Source organism: Nanorana parkeri, unplaced genomic scaffold, assembly GCF_000935625.1.
Source record: "Nanorana parkeri isolate BGI_ZX_2015 unplaced genomic scaffold, ASM93562v1 scaffold53, whole genome shotgun sequence".
NCBI lineage: Eukaryota > Metazoa > Chordata > Amphibia > Anura > Dicroglossidae > Nanorana > Nanorana parkeri.
In genome coordinates this window covers 2527886-2540085 of record NW_017306321.1, presented here as the reverse complement: position 1 = coordinate 2540085, position 12200 = coordinate 2527886, and the positions used below count along the sequence as shown (strand labels likewise).

Here is a 12200-nt window from a genome sequence, read left to right as displayed (position 1 = left end):
AGGGGGGGGGAACGCTGAATTTAATGTCCCTTTAACCACCTCCCGTCCGCCGATCGTTGAAAGACGGCCGGACAGGAGTCCCCCTGGCGCGCACGAGCGGGAAACCGCCTAGATTTTAAGCGGCCAGCGATGGCCGTTTACATACAAGCGGTCCGGCGTCTGTAAAGATGCCCGATCCCTTGTATGACACAAGTGAGGGTGTGCACCCCTTACCTCTGGTCACCATCGCTGTCCCCGCGATCTCGGGCGTCCATCCGGTCCGGGCGATGTCTCTCTGTGCACTGAGAACGGAGGGAGATCAGGGCCCAATCTCCCATACGCTCTCCTCCCGGTCTCTGAATGCAGGAAGTGATGTATATTACATCACTTCCACATTCCTCTGTCACTCTCCGGTACAGAAACCGGAGAGAAGCTGATGAAGCAGATCTGTGCTTCATCAGCTTCTCTGGTAGTCCCTAGGTGACATTAGGGGTCTTAGAGACCCCTGATGTCGCCATATAGGGGACCTGTCTCCCCTATGTGATAACAAAAAAGGTAAGTGTAAAAAAAGTTTAAAAAAAAAATTGCTCACAAAATAAATAAAAATGTACACACACAAAAGATAAAAAACACACAAATTTTTTTAAAGTCCCCCACCCCAAATAGATGCGCAAAAATGCGTTAGTTGCACCAACACGCGAAAACGACGATTGCTCCAATTATGCCGCACGTGTTACATATCGCCGCGAAAGTCGCAGTGAGAGCAATAATTTTAGGGCCATCAATCACTGATAACACTAAACTGATGAGCGGTAAAATCTTTTAAAGCGTCACCTCTGACCAATTTTGGCTATGGTGTTTTTTTGCGATTTCGCGGGCACGCGCAATTTTAAGGCTTGACATGTTTGGTGTCTATTTACCCGACGTGACCCCGACTTTTATATTTTAGCAAAAAATTGGGTAAAATAAATGTTTCCTATAATAATAAGGGGAAAACCATTTGTTTTTAAATTTTCAGTACTTTTTTTGTTATATAGTAAAAAATAAAACCCCCAGTGGTGATTAAATACCCCCAAAAGAAAGCTCTATCTGTCCCCAAAAAATGGAATAAAATTAATTTCAGTACAGCGTTGTACAAAAAAATGACAGAAGGACGAGTACAGGCATCTTCCTTCTCCTCTGCAACCATTGACTGTTGTGTTCTGCTTTAGTTTTGCTCTCCCTTTTTTTTCTAAGTACTTTCTTCAAATTCCACCACATCAACAACTTTGAGTAATCATTTGTCTGCTTTTCAAATTCCCCGATCTGGTTCTCATCCCTTTATAAATTTACCTGCCATACAGCTGGGCACATCCATCAGAAAAATAACAACGGAATATTTTGTGAGCTGCCTTACTTGACAGGTTCTTTATAAATTATTCCTTATAAATATTATCCGTTGTAAAATGAAAATCTTTTAGCATCAAGATGACAGGAAAATTTAATTTTTATTTAAAAAGGAGATGGCTAATTGATACAATATTCTTTGTTACTTGAAACAAATAGGATCATTTTAGAGCCTCCACTCAAACTATAGCTGTGTTGAAAAGCCATTCATAAGCAGGAGAAAAATGTGACTTGTAAAATACTTTTCCTGGAGTACAGTACAGAACGCAGGCTCCTTTAATCATAGACCCCGGGTGATATGCAGCCAGTTTCAGGGCATTGGCAAACAGAATTTTTTTATAGTCCATATAAATAGTTTTGCAGCAAGCAATGAGAGGAAAACCACCAGGACAGAGAGAAGGTGTCCTGTCTCCTCTACTGTGCAAGTGAGTTGAAAACAAAAAATAAATTTTCTGAATGTTGTACAGGAGACAGGTTCATTTAATCAAACCCTGGGATGTGCCCAAGCAATACAACTAAGGGGTGGGAACACAGCAAACAATGCTAACAGACCCAAAAGATCCAACAAGGGAACCAAACCCTGAACTCAAGGAGCAGCCTGAAGCACCGAAGCTGACATCAGCAGAGGCCTGAATATCAACCTGGTCAAACTTCACAAACGTATAAAACCAATCTGCACATCTGAGGAACAGACACCTGGTGCTAAAGTGGCAAGAGGCAATGATAGATGTAGTCGGATGAGCCTTAATCTAGCAATGCTGGAAAGAGATCCAGAAAGTGCCTTGAGGGAGCCCTCTGGTAGGACGAAGGGATTATCCAATTGAGCGATGGAGGAAGTAGTTGCAAAACATGCAGGGCCGGTGCTAGGATTTTTGCCTACACAGGCAAAGTTGCATTTTTGCGCCTTCCCGGCCAGAGCGCCGCAGGTTGCTAAGAACTGGGTGGGAAGATCTGTATTGGCCATAACACATCTCACATATAGCAACCTGGGACACTCTGAAAGGCGTCCCGCCCAGCTTCTGTCAACAAGTGGCATCACCAGTTGCTAGGGGTGATGCAGAGGGCAGCATCACCCACTTTCTGCTGCTAACCACTCCACACACAACCTTCCCTTGTTCACCCCCAACCGCCTCAGGTGGCAAAAAGACTAGCAACATCACTGCTTGTGTTTTGTACTGAGACCACAGTCGGCTGCATGGCTGCCCTCAAGGGAGTAAAAAAAAAAAAAAGCCTTAAGTAGGTCCTCCAACTGCTTTTTCACAGGGTCTTTACATGTCTTCAACTAGGACCATCAGAGACTTGTTAAGGTAAGATATACAGTAGCTGGATCTACCACAGAAATCTTACACGGGCAGGAGTGTTGGCTGAATATAACCCGGGATCTCTAATTAAGGGAGCCTATGTTCCGTACTATACAAGTAAGAAAACAGGAATGTGCGTTTTATAAAATTAGACAATGAAAGTGAGCTCTGTTCATGTATCAATGCTTTCCACCATGACACCACTATGTTCTTTGTGTGATTACGGAATAAAAATCACTGTCTACAAGAAAGATCCAAGCCAATAATATCGTAGTAGGACTAAAATAGAATGCCCTGATGCAGCCATCTCATAACACACTTACGGTAATAGAGAGTGTCTCATTCTTGTGGTCAAATGAGATTTTCCCAGAGTAGGATCGCCGAGAGAGTAAAGAGTCAAAGTAAAGCTTGCATCGTAAACTGAGACACCTGGAGAAAGACACAATGAGAAAATAAGTGCATTGCATTGGAATGAAGAAATGTTTAGAATAGTACACAGGCGCAAATGTTCTGTTTGTCTTGTTATTCCTAGCTCATTTCACCGGGCAATTTATCCACTCAACTCATCTGCAACCCAATGTGTGGAAAATAAAGTCACAGCCAGCCAGAGGTTACTGATCAATCCCAGGAAATGAGGGCAAATCAGCAAGCTACCAATGAACTGTGCCATCAGAAAGGATAATTCACCTTACAACCAATTCACACATGAGCAATTTCATGTGTATTACCCAACGCACTAAATATGCAACAGGAACCCCTAGGGCCCATTTACACCTGTATGCTGTAATCTGGAAAAATAGTACATTTGTGTTTTTTTGTGCATCCTTTAAATGTCCTGAGGACAGTGGGCTGTCATTGAATCACCGCAAATGGGCAGAGCCGGCTCCGACATCACGGACGACTCCCCCCATTGTTTTAATTCAGCCGGGACCTAAGGAGACCCGTTTGACTGCTGCTGCACGTCAACAAATAGGCGTAGCCAGCAGTGATGTCACCACTAGTTCCGCTTAGTTGTTGACATTGTACCGGGATTCTGCGGCGGCAGTTCGATGGGCTCGGATTAAGGGTCTGGTTGGGAATTTTCGAGGACCCCACGGTTTTTCTCCCCATCTTTTTAACTTGGGATCCCTCCTAACTTTCCCTACAGACTAAAGGGTCTGGTATGAATCGGGAGGGGGGCCACACCCTGGTTTATTTTTTTACATTCTGCTCGCTACCTCAGAGCCGTGCGTTCAGCTCAGCCGATCCAGATGTTATATTGGCTAAGTCGAACGTGTTCTTCACTTCGGCTCAGCCAAACATGCTGAGCATGTTTGGCTGAACCGTAGGGAGCCGAAATCAGCTGTACTGTACTCGGCTGAAAAGAATAGCTGAACATCGTTCAGCTCACATCACTTCGGCTCGGTTATTCACTCTGCTGCCTTTGGCAGCTTAGAGAGAAACCCCCTATGTCATGTCAATGGTGCAGTCACTGGGAGTATGACTGCTCCTTTTAAAGAGGATTTCCTCTTTAAAGTTAGAGGATTCTGCTGTTATTTCTCTTTCTACAATGTCTAGCCTAGCTGTGCATAAACCTGCAACCTGCCTGCAAAGTTTTCTTTTCTCTCATCTTGCTTTTAATTTTTTTTTAATGTAAGGCATGGGAAATTCCATACAAGAAATTTCTAGTTCGTATAAGCTTTAAGTCCCTGCATCCGTTTTCTTTTAAACAAAACATTAAAAAAAAAAACTGGTTTAGCTCATCAACTATTTTTGGCTATGGACCTCATTTCCCAGATTTGGGCTATTTGAAAAAAAGCACAGAACAAGTGACTGATGGAGTTGATCAGTTGATCCATTGTGGACCAGATGACTGTCAGTATATTCATTGTGGACCAGATGACTTTTACTTCTCATTTCATAAGTGATGCCTTTTTTAAAGCTTGATGAGAGGTCGTCTGCTTGCAGCTTTCTTGAATAAGATTATTAAAATAGCTTTGGGCGGTAAAAGTGAACATTTACCTCAAAGAACAATAGGGATCAGGGTCGTAAGCCTGCTTCTTATTTTCCATCTTTTATGTTTCTTAAATTCCCAGTTTTTAAAAGACGTCTTACACTTCCAAACAATTAAGAGCCCCTAAGCGTCCTTGCCATTTGAAAAGTCTGATTTATCATGAAGGTCTGCTCCCTCGTTTATTATATCTGGTTGGGCAATGCTTGATGGAATTTGCAGAGACATGGAAAACTTACATTTCATAATATTTCTTCTTCCTCCTCTTATGCGTTCTGGCTTCCCATGTCTTGGCAGCCTTGGACGAACCGCAGTTCAAGGTCTGTTGGATTCGGGTGTTATTAATTCCTGTTCCTTTAGCAGAATATTTTCAAGGTTTTTATTCGAACCTGTTTACGGTTCAAAAACGCAACAGAAGACTTTATCCAATTCTGGATTGAAAGCACTCAATGCGTTTGTACTTATTCATAAATTCTGGATGGAATCCATTCAGTTGGTTGTTGCTTCTCTTAGACATTTTGTGGTTTCCATAGACCTAAAGTAGGGATGTCCCGATACCACTTTTTCAAGACCAAGTACAAGTACTTTCCCTCATGTACTTGCCGATACCAATTACCGATACTTTTTCTTAAAGGGACAGGTGACTTTTTTTTTTAAACAATACAGACTAATGATTTTAGGCCAATTTCTTTATGATTATGAAGCAGTCTTAAATTCTAAAACAGTCTTAAGACTGTTTTAGAACAATAAAACATTTCTATTTGCTTTCACACAGCTATCGTGAAACTACAAATCCGATCATGCATCTGCCTCTGGGATCATTATCCTATTCATGTTAGCAGGGGAGAATTGTAACTCTAGATGTACAATTATCCTCGGCTAACATGAATGGGTTAAATGATCTATAGTACAACTACATGTTATGTACTATTATGTACTATGGATCATTTAATCCATTCATATTAGTAGGGGATAATAGTAAATCTATTGCTGCAGTGTACTCTATATGTAGTACATATAGAGTATACACTGCACACAATAGATTTACTATTACCCCCTGCTAATATTAAATTAAGTTCTTAATAGGGACCCCAGGCCCTCACTGCTCGATGGACCTCGCTGGTGTGCGGGAGTGTACATTATCATTCTTTCCCAGAGTTTGGCTTTAAAAACTGTTCATGTTGCCTCATAACTAGACAGAACACTAATCTGAATATAAAAGCTGAAGAGTCTGAATGTAACTGTGCTACAAGGCAATATATGGTAAATATGGACCACTATGTCATGCTAAAGCCAATTGTATCTGTAACAGCTGCTACATGTATCAAAGGCTGCAACCTGACTATAATGATAAATAAAAGGATAGCAAGTTTACTGGGAGTAATTAAGTCATTTAACAGTCTCTAGGGGTTTTCCAACCTAAGTATAGCTTGAGGCAGGATGGGCATTGTAGTTTACGGAATGCACCTCCTACATACTATGTAAGACTTCAGATCTCCTCCTCACCATAAAAAGGGGGGTCCCAACAAGCCCCCAACCACTTGTCATTTGCTGGGGTAATGTGGGTGAGTAGTGGTAGTAGTAATAGCAGCAAGGAGAGAAATGCACTCCTTAAATAACTGCACACAATCAGTCCATATAAACAAGATCTGCTTGCGGTTCTGGAGAGCTCTCTAGATTTCTCAGGTAGCTGGGCTGCTACGCTGAAGAAGGGCAGTTGAATGTGGCTGGCAGCACTGGTGGTAGAGGCAGCAGTCTCTCCAGGGGTGACCTGTCATGGCGTCTGAGCGGAAGAGGTGGGGGATCGCTCGGCATTCACTAGGCACTAGGCATTAGTGGAACGCCGAGCAATCAACCAGAACGTGTAATGGAACGGCTATCTGCAGGGGGAGGAGCCGCATGAAGCGCCGTACGTGTGCCAGCTGCTGGGTCCAATGCTGGAGCGTCGGAGCTGAGTCTGTCACACCCGGTAAAAAAAAAAATAGCGCAAGCTTCGGCGCTATGTACCGGGGCAAGTACTTGTCAAAATGCCTTGTATCGGTCCCGATACCGATGCTCGTATCGGTATCGGGACATCCCTAACCTAAAGGATGTGTATCTGTTCATTCCTGTTTTTTCAGCTCATCAGCATTTCCCTAAATTTCAGATAGGCAACCTATATTATCAGTGTGCGGCTCTTCCCTTTGGGTAGGCTTCGGCTCCAAGGGTTTTTACTAGGGATGTCCTGATACCATTTTTTCAAGGCCAAGTACAAGTACTCATGTACTTGCCGAAACCAATTACAGATCCTTTTTCTTAAAATGATTTTAGGGCAGTTTCTCACCAGGGCTGCGTTCAGATGTCACCATGTCTCACCAGGGCTGCGTACAGGTCTCACCAGGGCTGTCCTATGCTGTGCCGGGAAGTAGGAGGGAGGCAATGTACAACCGGAGCAGCACTGTCAAACACAGCTGCCTTAGGTCCCCATCAAGCGTGGGACCTCCGGCAACCGGATCTATTAAAACATTTAAAGGGCTGGTATCGGCTCTATGTATCAGGGCATGTTGTCGAGTACAATACTCATGAAAATGCCCTGTATCATTAGTTTTTACAAAAAGTTCTTGTTCCAGTCCTGGGATTTTTTCTTTGCAAGGGCATTCCGATTATCAGAAACTTAGAAGACATGGAGTTCACAATATGTGTACGAGGTTTCCTCAGCTCCAGTAGCATCCTGGAGCGCCGCTCAGGGACATTAAGCCCATATACATTATAGGAGGTCAGTCTGAGGGGTCCCATAGTCATCACCTACCAGTAGCGGGTGAGCTGGAAAAAAAAGAGCACAAGCAGAGGAATAAGAGAGAAGTAGAAAACAAGAAAGAAAAATCAAGAAGGAAGACAGGAGGAGAAAAAAAAAGACCTTAAAGTGACATTAAACACTCAGATTTTTTAACATAAAACAATACTGTAATGTGTGCCTTACTGTAATCCATGGTTATTTCCCTTCTCTTTGCTGATCTTCCTTTTAAATCTGTATCTCTTCTCAAGCTCTACAGAACTTCTGTTTTGCAGCAGACTGCCTTGTCTCAGGAATGGATACACAGTGTCTGTGTATAAGTTTGTATGGGCTTGAAACCTGAGCCAGCACTACAGGAAGAGGCCCTGAGCTGAAAAGGGAAGTTCTCCCCAAGCATGAGAAGACATGAGGATTTAAAAGGAAGAGCAGCAAAGAGAAGGGAAATAACCATAGATTACAGTAAGGCGCACATTACAGTATTTTTTTATGTTAAAAAATCTGAGGGTTTAATGTCACTTTAAAGACCAGAGAACAGAAGACAACAAAGGATTGTGCAAGGTCAGAGCTGATCCCAATCAGGTAAAATATTATACACCTCAATACCTTACACAGGGTACAACCTACATGGGGTTAGCACAAAATAGATCAGGAAGTACGGAGATTTGCCGCCGTGGGCACGGTCAAACAACAATAATAATAATGCAGGCATTTGAGGTAATGGTAAGAAAGTCAAAAAGCATTGATTGATTTAAAACTTCAAATAAAGTCTTGAGTGGTGGATCACCGGACATCTATCCATCCCGTTGTGAGGAGCGTCTGGGTCAGGGCAGGGAATAAGCCCACCCTAAAATCAAGGCTTTCAGCGTACACTGCTCAGGATCACCAACCACAGGTCGGCAGTGCCCGTCCCCTTCAGGGCACCCTGATGTAGGACTGAAAAACTCCCGCCAAGTGTGGGCACTCTGTCTCAAGGGCCAGGGAGCCTAACAGGAGCATTTACTGGCTACATACAATACGATCACGAGAAAAAACAGAGCAATACAATATAAAAAGAGTATCAGAAGTAATGGGACATGGCTAAATCAACAAAACAGAGAAGACATATCAAAGGTCAAACATATGCCCCCCGAGTGCCCTCCAGGGCACCCGAGCTGGCTCTAGAAAAGGACCCCCACGAGTGACAGGAGAAGAAATCGAAACACATAGAGGGAGACCCAAGCATACAATCCTAGGGTCCCAGGTAGATTCTGGTAGAAGAAGCCGGTGGGCAGGAAACAGGGAAAGAATTCCAGGAAAACTCCAGTATGCAGAATGTAGTTGCTGGGCACCGGGCAGCTAGAGGCCAGGGAGTCAGAAGCATCAAAAGGGTCAGTAACATGGGCGGTGGGTCAACAAAACCGAAAAGGAGAGAAAAAGGTGTCCGCAGGTCAAAAACACAGTTAGGACTCATTCCAGAAATGAGGCGCTCCAGAGAGGGCACGAGCATGTTGTCTCTGCCGTTCTCAGCGGTGCCGGCCTGGGAGGAATCGGGGACGATCCGGTCAGTCTCTAGCGAAGTCAAGTCAGTTCGGCAAAGGGATCTACCTGGCCTCCAGAAATGCAAACAGAGATTGGAGCTGGTCAGAAGCATGTAGATGGAAAAGAGATCCCCTTCTTCGTACAATGAGGTGGAAAGGGTGGCCCCATCAATATGTGGCATCAGAAGAGCGGATAACATCCAGCAAGGGACGGAAGACTCTATGCATCTGAAGCGTGTGGGTAGAGAGATCCGGGAGGACACTAACACCATCAAAGTCTATAGGACCTCTAGTCCAGGCCTGCCGCAATATCTCCTCCTTCACAGTGAAAAAGTGCATCCGACAAAAGACTTCGGGGGATCTCCGGGTTTTGGGGGCGTGAGTCCTGGACACAGTGATCCTTGTCTAAGAGAAGTTGGTATTCCAGCGATTTACCCAGGAACTGGTTAAGGATAGCAGTCACCGTTGAGGCAAGATTGGTAACAGCTGTCGCTTAAGGGATGCCTTTAAGCTGTACGTTATTGCATCTGTTACGATTTTCACCTTCGTCATGGTGATGAGTTGGCGACTACTAGCCATGTGTGTTTCTTCCAAAGCGACCATTCTCTCCAGCAGCAAGGAGGTAGAGGTCTCTACGCCTGACCATCGCGGAGACGCCAAATTGGACGAGCGGGTTGCGTCCCAAGAGCGGACGTCTGATGGGAAGAAGCTGCGAAGATCCGCCTGACGGTGATCGCGGGCGAGTCCTTGTGATCCTTTCTTTTGGCATGCAGACCGGAGGTCAGATAAAATCGCCAATACTGACACCGTAGCCTGAACTGCACATTGCTCCTATAAAGTATGTCTTCGGGTAGCCATACTTAGGCCCCTCTGTTTGGACTGCTTTTGAACATCCCAACATCTCAGAAGCTGTGTACCTCAGTGGACGATAGAGAAAATAGGATTTTGTTCTTATGGTAAAAACCTTTCGTCACAGGGACACAGCTCCCTCTTCTCAAATTCCTTTGTACTGTTTGCTACAACTGGCAGATGTGAGGTGGGAGGGGTGATGTCCTTAAAGTGACAGGGTTTTTATTTGTTTGCCTAGTGTCCATTTCTCCTGCAGGTAGCAGCATAACCCTACATCTCAGAATTCTTCAGGGCTGTGTCCCTCAATAGACGACAGAGAAATGAATACACCATGTCAATTTTAGGTGTAATTTGTTCAAGTAGATTACCTTCATCTGTAGACACTATTTGAATAAAGATCTAATATTTATCATATCAAATATGTTGAAAAAGTCAACAATTTCCCTTGGGGTATACTTCCTTTTTTACATGACTATCTTAATTGGAGAACAGAGACTGTCCGTACAATTTACCACTTAAAAACTTCAGTGGGAATAAATGGAGAATTTCTATAACAAGTTCATCTCCTGCCTGCTTTATCAAGGCAGGATTTCAATTATATGCTGCCGTAGACCAATCGATGGCTGTCATATGAAAACAACTTTTTATGAACACAGTCCCAGATTTCCCTTATTCCTGATCCCTTTACTCTCTTCTTCCTGCATATGCTTGTTTTTCCTTTCATGCGCATAGGTACTTACAACTTTTCATATATATCAACCTCGACCTCCTATGCTGGTAGAGTGTGTATTTCAATGTTAGCACCTAGATCTCTATAAGCATTGGTTAATGACCTCACCCACGGCCACAATTACCCTACTACTCTATTATTTCATTGTGCTGCCTGTGAAGTCGACTACAGCTTGTGACTATCTTTACAATGTTGTTGCTATTGTACCTTAGATGCTGCAATTTTTCTGCTGTGTCTTTGATGTTCTTTTTTCTTTTGTACCTTCTACCTTGTCTGATCTTTGATACAGATACAGTTGGGCAAAAAAGTATTTAGTCAGCCACCAATTGTGCAAGTTCTCCCACTTAAAAAGATGAGAGGCCTGTAATTGGCATCATAGGTAGACCTCAACTATGAGAGACAAAATGAGAAAACAAATCCAGACAAATCACATTGGCTGATTTGGAACGAATTTATTTGCAAATTATGGTGGAAAATAAGTATTTGGTCAATATCAAAAGGTCATCTCAATACTTTGTTATATATCCTTTGTTGGCAATGACAGAGGTCAAACGTGTCCTGTACGTCTTCACAAGGTTGGCACACACTGTTGCTGGTATGTTGGCCCATTCCTCCATGCAGATCTCCTCTAGAGCAGTGATGTTTTGGGGCTGTCGCTGGGCAACACGGACTTTCAACTCCCTCCAAAGGTTTTCTATGGGGTTGAGATCTGGAGACTGGCTAGGCCACTCCAGGACCTTGAAATGCTTCTTACGAAGCCACTCCTTCGTTGCCCGGGCGGTATGTTTGGGATCATTGTCATGTTGAAAGACCCAGCCACGTTTCATCTTCAATGCCCTTGCTGATGGAAGGAGGTTTGCACTCAAAATCTCACGATACATGGCCCCATTCATTCTGTCCTGTACACGGATCAGTCGTCCTGGTCCCTTTGCAGAGAAACAGCCCCAAAGCATGATGTTGCCACCCCCATGCTTCACAGTAGGTATGGTGTTCTTTGGATGCAACTCAGCATTCTCTCTCCTCCAAACACGACGAGTTGCGTTTCTACCAAATAGTTCTATTTTGGTTTCATCTGACCATATGACATTCTCCCAATCCTCTTCTGGATCATCCAAATGCTCTCTAGCAAACTTCAGACGGGCCCGGACATGTACTGGCTTAAGCAGGGGGACACGTCTGGCACTGCAGGATCTGAGTCCCTGGCGGCGTAGTGTGTTACTGATGGTAGCCTTTGTTACGTTGGTCCCAGCTCTCTGCAGGTCATTCACTAGGTCCCCCCGTGTGGTCCTGGGATTTTTGCTCACCGTTCTTGTGATCATTTTGACCCCATGGGGTGAGATCTTGCGTGGAGCCCCAGATCGAGGGAGATTATCAGTGGTCTTGTATGTCTTCCATTTTCTAATTATTGCTCCCACAGTTGATTTGTTCACACCAAGCTGCTTGCCTATTGCAGATTCAGTCTTCCCAGCCTGGTGCAGGTCTACAATTTTGTTTCTGGTGTCCTTCGACAGCTCTTTGGTCTTCACCATAGTGGAGTTTGGAGTGTGACTGTTTGAGGTTGTGGACAGGTGTCTTTTATACTGATAACAAGTTCAAACAGGTGCCATTGATACAGGTAATGAGTGCAGGACAGAGGAGCCTCTTAAAGAAGAAGGTACAGGTCTGTGAGAGCCAG

General features: G+C 44.0%; 1 protein-coding gene across 1 annotated transcript in view; it reads right to left on the bottom strand.

Moving 5' to 3' along the window:
- LOC108803549 (structural maintenance of chromosomes protein 6-like) overlaps positions 1-12200 on the bottom strand; it is a 100381-nt gene that overhangs the window by 13591 nt on the left and 74590 nt on the right. The window contains exon 23 of the mRNA XM_018575385.1: positions 2990-3095. Coding sequence (XP_018430887.1) covers positions 2990-3095 — 106 coding nt within the window. The remainder of the gene's footprint in view (positions 1-2989; positions 3096-12200) is intronic.